The 13,673-nt window shown below is 39.6% G+C and overlaps 1 protein-coding gene across 9 annotated transcripts in view; it reads right to left on the reverse strand.

The window, feature by feature from the left end:
- Dcc (DCC netrin 1 receptor) overlaps nucleotides 1–13,673 on the reverse strand; it is a 1,103,888-nt gene that overhangs the window by 60,757 nt on the left and 1,029,458 nt on the right. For all 9 annotated transcript variants that reach the window (XM_008772087.4, XM_063277120.1, XM_063277119.1 and 6 more), the window contains 2 exons: nucleotides 7,746–7,972; nucleotides 2,675–2,791 (listed from right to left, as the gene is read on the reverse strand). In XM_008772087.4, coding sequence (XP_008770309.2) covers nucleotides 2,675–2,791; nucleotides 7,746–7,972 — 344 coding nt within the window. The remainder of the gene's footprint in view (nucleotides 1–2,674; nucleotides 2,792–7,745; nucleotides 7,973–13,673) is intronic.

A 13,673-nucleotide genomic window follows, 5' to 3' on the forward strand; every position in this document is an offset into this window, starting at 1 on the left:
AGTGATGGCATTTCTGGAAATGAGAAAATAAAACTGTTCCACTATCCGTTCTGCAGATGGAAAAGGATGAATTATGGAAAACTGAAATCACAGATTTGATCACAGCTTCAGGTACCAATTTGATATCTGGAGAAGCTTGAGTGGACAGTAGATAAGAAAGTTCATGTGGATTCTGGGAAGGGATGACGGTGGAGATACAGTTTAGAATCATCAGCATCTACATTGCATTAGGACCATGGATGTTATCTCAGTTGTTACTGCCATAGACAGAGGGAGCTGCGGGGAGCCCTAGCTCTCTCTGAGTCCTAAAAGTCAGGAAGGAGAAGAAGGATGGTGAGCAGGACAAGCCAATGGAAGGAGGAAGAAAACTAGATGTAGTCAATATAGTATAAGTCTCTCTCTCTCTCTCTCTCTCTATATATATATATATATATATATATATATATATATATATATATAGTCTCTCCGTCTCTCTCTTTTTCTCTCTCTCTCTTTCTCTATCTCTGTCTCTCCGTGTCTCTCTCTCTCTCTCTATATATATATATCTATATATATCTATATATATAGATATATATATATATCTGTCTCTCCGTCTCTCTCTCTTTCTCTCTCTCTCTTTCTCTATCTCTGTCTCTCCGTGTCTCACTCTGTGTGTGTGTGTGTGTGTGTGTGTGTGCGCGTGTGTGTGTCTGCTACCTGTCTTCCTCTCTTATTCTCACCATACCCATGAATTTAAGCCACATTTAGCTGAAAGTTGACTATTTGATAAGATGACATAGATATACTGATGACATTGACATTGGCCAGGGTGGTAGTTTCAATGAGAAATAGTCTTCAACAGCTCAGGTATTTGAACCCTTGGTGGTACTGTTTGGCTTAGGGAGTTTGGCCTTGCTGGAGGAAGCACGCCCCTAGGGACAGGTTTGAGGATTCATACATTCTTTCTGCTTCTAGTTTGCTCTCTTTGCTTTGTGTGGGTCAATGGAGATGTCATCTCTCAACTTCCTACTCTTACCACCTGCTGCTATACCTCCCTGGCCACCATTAGCTCTCCCCTTCAATGATAAGCCCAACTATTCTCTTCCTCCTGTAAGTTGCTTCTTGTCATGGTGTTTGATAATAATAATAATAATAATAATAATAATAATAATAATAATAATAATACAGATACTGTGGTTTCCATATGGAGCAAATTTGAAAGCAGAAGCAAAGCAAGCATGGGAAAGGAGGAAAAGAGAATGCCATTATGTTCTATACAAATGAGTACTTGAGTCTTAGTTGGTGTAAAAATGACCCCAAATGACTGATTTAAAATAGGGGTTACATAAATGTTTACATGCCTACAGCAAAGAATAGTAAGGAGAAATTTCATGTGGGAGCATAAGAAAGAGAGAAACATAGTTAATTCATACATGAGCGATGGGGTGAGCAACACGATCCTTATGTGGTAACATACACATACCAGCTGGATTTTTTGCAACAACAAGAGAATCATTTTCTTAACATTTTTTCCCTTGGTGATATAAGACCAAAGACAATGGTAGTGATGATTACTACTTCCTCGCTCTGAGTTTTGGTGTTGGTGATTGAAGCCCAAGCTCTGTTGCCTGTTAGGCAAATGCTCTGAACTGTACTCTTAACTTCAAGGGAATATTATTAGGGAAGAAGGTATTGAACTCTGAAAAGGTGCACAAATCATTTTATTGAATGAAATGAGTGCTAACCCCAGTGTTTTGGTCAAAAGTACCCAGAAGGCAGCTTGGTATTATTCTCCAGACACATTCTATTGATAGGGGCTGGGATACTAATTGGTGGAGTTACTCACTTAACTATGGGTGAAGTTTTGTTTCTTTTCAAGTGAATAATGGTGTGACAGAGAAGCAAAGTAGATGAGGTAGAAAATGAAATGAAAAGGAACAATGAGGACCTATGAGAGACGGCTGCAGAGGGATTGTGGAAGAGCTGGGGGGCAATAAAATAAGTTAGCAAAAAACTATTAATATGGAGATAGAAAGAAGGATGACGAAAACCGACACCAAGCATTGGTTCATTGTGACGTGGAATTGATAAATTGACGTGGGAAGGAGCCAAGATCATTGCAGGTACCATAAAGAACTAACAGTTCAGGGAATCAGATGGATTATCTACATGAACAGTGTAATTACCAAGATTGATCATGGAGGTAATTGGAAAGGAAGTGATCCCCAGACACTAATTTCTTCAGCAAATGTAGGAGGGAGACAGAAACCTCCACCAAGGAGGGCCAGTAAGTGAATGTCTGATGTACTTCACTTACATGAGCTCGGTTGTGTAAGCACAAAAAATCGAACCTTTTGAAATAGCTGTGATGATGATGATGATGTTGATAGAATCAGATCCATGATACCAATGGACATTTTAGCTTTCTAAAACAGGAATTCATATTATTGCAAATAACCTCTTTATAAATTGTAGCCATCTGTGTGCTAACACTGATGATATAAAGATATAATTACATACTAAAGACCATGACTGATAATTATAAATAATATGGCTTGAAACAATCTTCAATTATTATTTGCCTGTAATAATCCCATAAAAGGTAATCATTTCTGATGATTTTGTATTTATAAAAACAGCGCAAACTGAAAACACTTTAACTATTTTATACGTTTTGGTACTAAATTATACTGACCAGGATTATTGGACTGGGCCTCCATGGGAATCATGAGCTTGGTCCTGGTGGCCCGGCGTGCTGCAAGGGACCTTTCTAGAGTAGACATGGAGCTCCCTGCCTCCTCGGTATCTTGACCTAAAAGTAAATAAACAATGATATTATCAATAATAATAATGTCCAAATAAATATATCTTTCTCTAAGTTAAAAAAATTCTGTATATAAGTGATTTAATTTTTACACTTAAGGGACACTGTGCACCAGAAAAATCTCTTAGATTTAAGTAGCATGATGTAATTTCAAAAATAAAAATAGTAGGAAGATTGAAGCTGGTGATATCATCACATCTGACCTCAAAGTATACCTCAGAGTCATAGTAGCTAAAACTATCTGGTATGTGGTTTTGGCAGAAAAATTAATATATCAAATGGAATACATGACCCAGGAATAAACCCACACAGTTATAGCCATGTAACATTCAAGCATTTGTGTTGGGGAGATGGGGGCACACCTAAAAAGATCATCAATTCTGGAAAATATGGAAAAGAACGTACCTATCTTCCATAGAAATGTGATATCTAAAAATTCACCAAAAGATAAGTGAAAAGGGAGTACAAATCTGAGGAATATTTAAAGTAAAGTTTCCCCAAATTTAGCAACAGACATAAATATGTGTACAATTAAGAAATTTATGAAATTCATACTCAAATCAGCAAAATCTATGACAGTTGCATTGCTGATGTAGTCCTGAAAACTAGAGACAATGGCAGTAGTTTTGAAGGCGGTGAGAAGACAATAACCTAGGTCAAGTACAGTAGCGTAGCACTGTGAATGACAGTGGGTTATCTCTATCTTACAGTTCTCAGATGCTCAAAGACATAAGTGACAAAACTTTCAAATGAGCTGGTGATGCAGAACTTATCCGCAGAGCATCACCGGTAAATGTGCTTCAAGAATAATGTTGAAGTCAGGTTATTTTCTGACAATACAAAGTGGAACGAATTTTTCTTTAGCACTTTGAGCCTGGTGGAATGGCAGCTCATTTCCTGTAAATCAATATAAATAATACAAGATACTTCAAAAATTGGAAGCACAGTGATCAATAGGAAATATATAAAATCAATATGATTATTTCCTGATGTTTATTATTCAAAATAATGTTTACTAAGTGAAAATGAAAACTAGAATAGTAACTAGTATATGTATTAATTCTCAAAAAAATAAAGATAAATAAATGAATAATGAAGGAAAATGTAATTCTTGATCTAGCTAAGGAAATCTTTCTACAGTTTTCAGATAAACCCTTTAGTGCTGTTTATTGTCTATGATTTTATACTTCTGATTCTGCAGCTACATTTTAACTCTAGGAATGAGCTACTCAGAATTGGATTTGCCTATTGAGAACTCTACCAAAATCTTTTCCACTAAATTTGTGAGACACAGATGTTTTTGCTGTTTTGTCATGTGTCACTTTCTGCCGCTGTAACAAATACCCCAGACAATCAACTTACAAACAGAAAAGTTAATCATCTTGAGCTTTGGAACTTTGAGTCCATAATTAAATTCCCTGCTGCTTTGAGATTCTGGAGAAGGAGCACATCATTTCTGAAATGGATGGTGAGGGAAAATCACTTCCCTCAGAGTCCAGCTTAGTCTTGGAAAGCATTTCTCGAATAAATGAAGACATCTGACCTCTAGGCCATACCTCCTAATTCTCACCACCTCCCAAGAGCACCATCTACTGAGTGTAGAGCGTTGCAAAAGGGCTTTTGAGCATGTATCAACATCTAAGGGCTTTCTAATGCGACTACTTGTCATTAGTCCCTATTTATCCATATAGGGTTTGAAAATTTACATAAAACCTTCAGTTAACATGTTGAAAATTAAAAACAAATGGCAAAAGTTATATTATAAAATGTGTTTATTTTTGTAAGCTTAGTGCCCCTGTTTTAAGATGAATAAACAAGTGTGACAATGTTAAAACATACTTTTTCTATGCGTGAGATATAGCCAGAATACAGAAAATACAGAGGCAAATGCCAGCAGCAAACCACTGAACTGAGAATAGGACCCCCGTTGAAGGAATCAGAGAAAGAACTGGAAGAGCTTGAAGGGGCTCGAGACCCCATATGTACAACAATGTCAAGCAACCAGAGCTTCCAGGGACTAAGCCACTACCTAAAGACTATACATGGACTGACCCTGGACTCTGACCTCATAGGTAGCAATGAATATCCTAGTAAGAGCACCAGTGGAAGGGGAAGCCCTGGGTCCTGCTAAGACTGAACCCCCAGTGAACTAGACTGTTGGGGGGAGGGCGGCAGTGGGGAGAGGATGGGGAGGGGAACACCCATAAAGAAGGGGAGGGGGAGTGATTAGGGGGATGTTTGCCTGGAAACTGGGAAAGGGAATAACACTCGAAATGTATATAAGAAATACTCAAATTAATAAAAAAAAATTAGGGACCAATTCTCAGGATGTCTGGGCTCGGGTTGTGCTGGGTTTTATTTCTAGAAGCAAATTCTATGTCTAAGCATGGAGATAAAGCACATCTAAATGCTTGTATTTCTTTCTCTTCTGTGAATTTTTATGAGAAGTTTGAAACCCATTCTGTGCAGAAGAGAGTCATCACTGCATGCTGACATCTAGCATGCCACTTACTATAAATTGCATCACCAGAATGTGCTATGTGTGTGGTTGAGGAACAGCAGGTTTGATGTAAGCCAACTAAGTACAAGGGATAAAAAGGACAGAAGAAATTATGAAAAGCAAATGGAAAATTTTATTTGATGAAACATATTTTCTATTAATTCAGCTAATGCTCAATTCACTTCTCTTTCTGTCACTGGAATCCAAACATTGTGGGTGATTTTTGAGTTTCTTCAGAATTAATTTTATTTATGGAGAACAAGTTAACAGGTTCTATAAAATTACTAGATATTTTTATGGAAATTTGGTCATTAAAACATGGATTTGAGGGTCAGTGGATCTTCTATCACAGATGACTAGGATTAACTCTATGAACTAGAGTTTACATAAGCTATGGAGGCTATAGATTGAACTGTGCATTCCACAGTACTGAATATGTAGTCTATAGTACTGGCCATATGAATTACAGCAGTGGTTCTCAACCTGTGGGTCATGACCCCTTGAGGGGGTGGCATATCAGATATTTTCCATATCAGATAGTCACAACACTACAATTCATAACCATAGCAAAATGACTATTATTAAGTAACAAAGGAGTAAATTTATGGTTGGGAGTAATCACAACCTGAGGTACTGTATGAAAGGGTCACAGCATTAATTATGTTGAGAACTACTGAACTTCAGCAGTGACTATGTAATCTATGGTACTGTGTGTTACTGAGGCTTGATTCCTCTTCCTAGAACTGCCTAAGTACTTGTATGCAACAAAGATCCTTTGATTTTGCAGATAGAGCCATGAGCTGATTTCTAATAGCATAGATTGGGCAATGGAGGAATTCCAACAGAATCTGAAATACACACTTGCACATCAGGAGAGATGCAGCATATGGATGCTACTTAGGGTCCTCATAGATAAAAGAAGTGAAGAATTCCAGGAGTCCTTTGGACTCTTCTCCTTTCTCCCATGCGCCCCCAAAGAGTGGTAAAGCTGGGCTCTGTGGGTTGGTTTTTGATGTTATTCAAGAATCCATATATTAGAGACTTGGTTGCCAGCTGGTGGGGCTACTGGGATGTGAGAACATTTAAAAGGAAGTTAGGTGGTTGAGAAAATAACTTTACAGTTAGTTTGGGGGGAAGTCATTCTCTCTTCATGAGATGTTTTTTTCTACATTCCTGTCTGGTATTGGGTGAGCCCAAATGCTCTGCCTGATACTCTCATCGTGATTGATGGTGCTATCATGAACCCAAAACAACAAGGCTAGGCTCCCGTAGACAGAAAGCTCTGACACTGTAAGTCAGGATAGCCTTTCCTCTTTATACTTTAATTATTCTGGTATTTTCTCTATATCAATGGAAAACGTGGCTAACACAGGGACATTTTTAAAGGTGATTCTGAAGCAGACTGTGACCCTTCTGTCTCATTTTAGCACTTCAACCTGCTTGAAGGCCCTAGAAGTCTGAAAGAACCCTACTCTCCATAGTCAGATGTCTATCCAGCAATAAGGTGAGAGAACCTTTAAATTCTAGACTATTGTCTCCCTGATATACCCTTAAATCTGCTAGAGATGCCATGCAAAGGCTAGGGGAGGAATATCCGGTACATTGATGGAAAAATCTGTGACTAAAATCTCTGTTTTGGAATTCTTGAAATAACAAGGTCGAGGAAACTAGTTGCACAGTGACTTGACTAAGAGGTTTAACTTAGTCTAAGAAGACTGTGAACTCGTTTAGCAAGTACATCCTGATGATCAGCGGACACGCTACTGCACTTCCAGTAAACAAACACTGGGACTCGATGACCTCCAGAAAACAGTGTATTTTGAAACCACTTTACGGAATTCTTAGTGGTCCCTGGACTTCAATTATTATGCTGCAGTCTATTGAACAATTGGCACTTCCTTCATTTTCCTCTGCATACCAACAGCTTTCAAGTGACGGTATCCAGTGAGAGATCACAAAATAATGTGACTAGAGATGACAGTTGATCTCCATGATTATGAATGTCAAAATAATGACGTTTTCATTCCTCGGGTGCTCCTCATGCTATTTTTTTTCAAACAATGAATTGATAGCAAATTGAGGATCATCTTGTAATGGTCCACAGAGATTAAGGAGTGTAAAACTGGCTAGCCTCAAACTGTATTGCCTTAACAACACTTTTGTAGCAGATCAGAAAATGCAATCATTTCAATTAGTCTTCTCACGCCATTATTTCCCAGCTGCACTGCTGCTAAACTATAAAAACCTTCCAGATTGTTCGAATTAGAGAAGGCAGGCATCAGAATGATAGAGGGCACAGATGTGTCACCAAAGTTTTCATCAGCTAGTTTTAATTGATGGATGACACAAGATGGTGTGCAAAGTATCAGAAGCCACCTCTATCAAAGAAAGAGTACAGAGTCCCCCAGTGGGCCGTCCTCATCCCAGAGCGAATATTATTACCTGAATGGGAGGCACTTTTGCTTCCCATCTGGCTTTCTGACTGGCTGTGGCTGACTGGTGTGAGGTCTTGGCAACTCTGGATGGGGGAGCCTCTTCCTGCAGGGTCGGTTCCGGCCGGCTTCTCGATATTTTTCATTTCCATTTCTTCATGATGTATCCAAAGATCCGGAGGCCGGAGGTCCTTCTGACTGCCCTTCCTCTTGCTCGCACTGTGCGTGGCCCGTTTCCTATGTGAGGAAGTGAGAGAGCAGATGTGAGTGGTGCGGTCCCACGGTGCGTCCTATCTTTCCTCATTCAGTTCAGGTTGCAAGCAAAGAAACAAAAGGACTCCCGGGAGGAATCAGATGAAACCCCAAAATTGGCAGACTTGTCCTGGCTGTCTTTCCTTTTCTCCCCCAGAGCCTCAGCACATTTCTAGGAGATGCTGAGCTGAATCCCCAGGGTCCCCGCTGCCTGCCAGAAAGAAGCCTTTCTCCAGCGTCAGCAGCTGGAGATTCATGCCCAAGGTGACAATGGGTTGGTGGGAGCCATATGCCAATCTTTGGAGGTAGGCATAAGGTACCTGACTACAACATCTGTTTCAGAGATAAATGAACGGGTAGCTTTGAAAGGGCAGATAGAAATAAAAAGGCCAGAATTTGTGCCAACAGCTAAGATTGGAGCTCAGAGGAAAGTCTATGCCTCAGCTGTATAATTTAATGTGCAACTGGGACATTTGCTATTTGAAAACAAAAGGCCACATGAGGACATTCTTGGGCGAATAAAACAGTTTGCCTTGGAGCCACTGAGTGTCTGGGTGCAAACGCCATGAGAGTTGTCTTTTGAAATTAGAAGAGAAAGAATGATTCCTTCCCGGGAAACATTCCAAACTTCTCTTATTTGCTCCAGTAAGATTTTAGCCACCCTAAATTTAATACCTTTTCTTCAGAGATGATCACATCCCGAGGTTACTGAGATTCAAATACACTGTGTATAAAGTAACGTAGTAAGTGATGCTTACACAGGCACGGTGGCAGACAGCAACAAAACCATGCCTTACAGGACAAATCTATCCCAATCTGTAATAAAGTTTTATTGAAATGTGGTGCGGTTCCTTTGCGTGTGTACTTCAGGGATAGAACTCAGTAGCAATGTTTGTTAAATGGCCAAGACAAACTAATTGTGTGTGTGTGTGTGTGTGTGTGTGTGTGTGTCTGTGTATGTGTGTGTGTCTATGTATGTGTGTGTGCATGCGTGTGCAAGTGTGTGCAAATGTGTGCATAGAGAACAGAAGTCAACCTTTGGTATTATTCACCATAACCAGTCTACTTTGTTTTTGTGTCAGGGTCCTGGAAACCACCATTTAGCCTAGGCTTGCTTGCCAACAAGCCCCAGGAATCCGTTCATCTCCACACCCCCAAGGCTTGAACTAAAACTATTTTGTTTTACATGGATGTTAGGGTTCGATCTCAAGTCTTCATGTCCAGGCAGCTATAGTCACCGAATGAGGCATTCCCTAGGCCTCAAACAAGTTAATCATAATGAAAAACTGTAACCAAAACCACTGGGAATGACTTTTGTTTTTTTTCAATTACCAACTTAAAGGCTTTGCAAATATTTTTCCAATTATTATTCGGTAGTACAATTTATTGAAATTTCTCAGCATTCTTTTCTGTCTTCGGAAGTAGGGCTGATGAGGACAGGAAACAAAGAACTCCAGGCTTAATAGCTGCTTTGTGATTTTGTAGAAAAACAATGTATACTTAAAGCTTTAATATCTTAACTGCCTGGTTGGAATTGTAACAGTAGCCTTACATTGTCTCCAACAGTGGGTAAGCCTACATCCTAGGTATTTTTCTGGTTCGGAGCCAATAATCACTGAGTCCACTACCCTCCTCAACAGATCAGCAACACTCACGGAACTATATGTTCTCTACCACTAGTGCTGTTAAAGTTTTTCTCAGTGCTACATCTGGTAGGTTCATCCTGTTGTCTCTCTTTCCCTTGGACCAAACTGCTAAACAACTTCAGTATCTCTCCATGGTTGTCTTTAGAGAAGCACCAGCTCCCACAGGATGACACCATGTGCTTCCTTGTGGTAACTCAATACTTAAATAGCCCAGAAAAAATACTGATCAAAACTTTCTCTTTCTAGTAAGAGCAGAGAGATGGTTCAGTTGTTCAAAGCACTTGCTGTTCTTCCGTGGGACCCACATTAGCTTCCGTGTTTGCTTACTCTAGTCAGGGAGGCAAACAGTGGCCTGTAACTACAGATTCAAGGCATCTAATGAGCTCTTAGATTGCCCTGGGCATCCACATGTAGCATATTCACGCTCGTGCATACACACACACACACACACACACACACACACACACACTTGCATTGAAATTAAGATTAAATCTTAAAAAACATTTCTATTTTTGTGGAAAACTAAGTAAGATGGATCAAGCCTTTAATCCCAGATTTTAGGACGCTGAAACAAAAAGACAAGTTGAGATTTAGGGCTACACAGTGAGTAGCAGGCCCACATGGTCTACAATTGAGACCCTTTCTCCGAAAAACAGATAGCCACAGAATACATATGTGAATTTTTTTTTTCATTGTCATTCCAGTAATCTAGAACTCTTGTTGCCTCAAGTTTAAATACAAGCCTTGATTAACTATTCAATTACCATTCCCCATCACTCTGTAGCAAGACATCCCAGGTCTCTCCTAATTTTAAGAGGTTCCAAATCTAGGAAAAGGCAGCGGCTTTTGGTTGGTTGTGAAGCATGAACTCAAAGCAGGGAGAAGTCGTGATTCCGGATAAAAGCAGACATTTTTTCCTGCAGGACTCTTGTCAGTTTCAGATGCTTATGCACCTCCCAACTGCCTATCTGGATGACAACGAAATCCTGAAGGTCTCTAATCAGATTCATCTTGTGTGTGTGTGTGTGTGTGTGTGTGTGTGTGTGTGTGTATGTGTGTATGTGTGTGTGTGTGTATGTGTGTGTGTGTGTCTGTGGTGTGTTTGTGTGTGTGTGTCTGTGGTGTGTTTGTGTGTGTGTGTCTGTGGTGTGTTTGTGTGTGTATGTGTGTGTGTGTCTGTGGTGTGTTTGTGTGTGTCTGTGGTGTGTTTGTGTATGTGTGTGTGTTTGTGTGTGTGTATGTGTGTGTATGTGAGTGTGTATGTGTGAGTGTTTATGTGAGTGTGTATGTGTGTTTATGTGTGTGAGTGTTTATGTGTGTGTGTGTATGTGTGTGTGTATGTGTGTGTGTATATGTGTGTGTGTGTGTGTTTTCTCAGTCATCACTTTACCGTAACTCCTCCCACAATGTCTTCTTTTTTGTTGCTTTTAAGAGAGAAGCCTTCTGCTCGGCAGTGTTTCTTTCTCTCCAGCTTTTCAACCTGCACCGTAGCAGGTGTGTAATAAACCCAGCAGGTGCTCCAAACTAAACTTTCTGAAATTTGTCTTCAAACTCCACAAAGGGCAGCTGTCATCCCGACCTCCTGCCCATCTGTCGTCTCCACAGCATAATGGCTGAAGTGATGGCAGCACTCAGCTCCCCATTTTTTTTTTTTTTTGCAGTAGAATCTTTTACACATGTATGCAGTTAGACTTAGTGGTGGCTCTCCAAAGCCTGGTGAGGGAGCAGAGCCAGAGGCACAGCCTGTGAACTCCTCAGGACTACTGAACCGGCGGCCATCCTGAGGGGTGGGGTGATCTGGGTGTTAGCAGGCACATCTAACACTTGTAAAATACTGCCAATTGATTTATTTAGCTTTGTTTGCTTATATTTTAAATCTGATACTTCTATTAAGTAAAGAAATGCCATACATTTAACCCTTCCTCATAATGCAAAAGTATCCTTTCCCACAGTTACAGTACCTTCTTAAAGTACCTTTCTATTTTTAATTAATTATTAAATAATTAATTATTTTTTACACTCCAGATTTTATTCCCCTCTCGGCCATACCTTTAAGATAGGAGACATGTCTTTCTGCTGCGGGTGCTCTCAGTGGCAAAGCACGCATTCCACCGGGCCCTCTGCTTTGGCTTATTGGACCCATCAAGTAAAGCATGTTGAGCATGAGGGGGTTCTCAGGTTCAATTTTATCTGTTTGATTATTTTCTGTCCCAAATATTTTGGGAATCCTATTGACTTAACATCTGCTTATTCTTTAGAATTCCCTTCACTTTTTAAAAGAGAGCCCAGCTAGCCAGTCAGTGAAGTCTTGAATAGAGAATGCCTCTACTTCTGCCTCTCAGGTACGGTGTCTGGTGTCTCCCTGAGCTGTCGGGCTTTCCTCTGGCAATGCAGGGTGAACTTTTGGTGTACTTCTTCCACAGTGTCCGATGTTTTACAATATTAAGTCACTTATTTTCTGAGAAGTTGTGGACCAGCGGCCATCAAGAAACATTAAGGATTATGAATACACACATGGGTGAAGGATTGACGATGATACATGCTGAAAAGTGGCATAGCTTTGGGAATTTCGGTTTCATTGTGGTAAGAAGATTGTACCAGAATGCTGTAGACAGTAGGCTGAAAGGGCAGAAGGTTCGAGTCACTGGAGGCCTTGCCTCCTACAGAAATATTTTGAGTGACATCATCAAGTCAGTGGGTAATTGCAGAAATATTTTAGTCCAAATATTAAAGTTTGTCACATTCACTCTTTGTATGAAGCCAAATGACACAGATATCTTCCATGCAAAGATAAATGGAATACACAGAGAAGAATTCTCCATAATTGTTATTCAGAAGCTCCTTCACATATCCTCACTGGTCTGTCTGCCTGGTGCTTTCCACCTAAATTATTACTCAAAGAAAAGCCTTTTTTTTTTCAAGATCATGTTGGGGGTCAAAAGCCACATGGATTGAATGTTGGTTTTACTTAAGACTCTACTCAATGAAGTGTTCTAAGCTCTGCTGCCCTCACGTGCATGCCTTTTCATGTTGTCATAAATCTGTCAGGCCCTACTGTGTGCTAAGAATCCTGCTTCTCCAGAGGTGAACTAATAAGCAGCCATGTATTCATTCTCTAGGCACCAGCATGCTCAAGGTCCAGTGCATGGTGTAGCAGGGTATCTTGCCCACGTGTGTGGAGAGGATATGAGGAGAGAAGAGGCTCTGCAGGGAGTGAAGACACAGCCCAGGCTGTAGAGGAAAGGGAGGAAGGGGGATGGGCAGTGTCCATAGTCCCCTGCCTTCTCCACCCACTATGTTGACTATTTATACTTGAATAGTAGCTATTAATCTTGTATGAGAAACTCAGAAGGAGTCAATGTTTGACCATACCTGTGTTTTTTAAGGTCAAGTTAATTGATCATAAAATACTAAGATGTTGCCAGTAAGATACCTTGTGAAGAGAATATGCACAAGTAATTAAAATGTTAAAGACTAAAAACTAAAGTGTCATTAAAAGTTAAAAGGCAATTAACATCACTTGAGAATTTAAACAGTTGATCTTCAGCATTTAAAAATAATCATTTTGGTCAAGATTTGAATCTGTGCTATCCTTCAAAACTTGCCACACACATTAAATTGAACATAAGGCTCAGCTGACAACTGATTGTATCAAGGAAAAGTGGTTATTTTACATATTTAATTTAATGTATTAAGACAGAATTGCTGTCCATTCTGTTAAATGCCTTGTGATTGTAATAACCGCATAACCTGAACTTCCATTACAGGTTCATTACTAACTTTTTAATATCTACTAATTATATACAGAATACAATTCAACTCAATTTCTATGTGCACAAGGAAAATATTCTTACCATATTTAAAAAATACAGGAAAACACCTACCAATTTTTATTTCAATAAACCAGAGTTCTTCTATATTACAATTTTCTATCGCAATCTCACTAACTGAAAAAAAATATATATGGAAATTCTCTTTCATGTAAGGAAACTTTAATTACCAAAACTACACACAATTACCTCTATTTTATATTACTCGAA

This window comes from Rattus norvegicus, chromosome 18 (genome assembly GCF_036323735.1).
Source record: "Rattus norvegicus strain BN/NHsdMcwi chromosome 18, GRCr8, whole genome shotgun sequence".
Classification (NCBI taxonomy): Eukaryota; Metazoa; Chordata; class Mammalia; order Rodentia; family Muridae; genus Rattus; species Rattus norvegicus.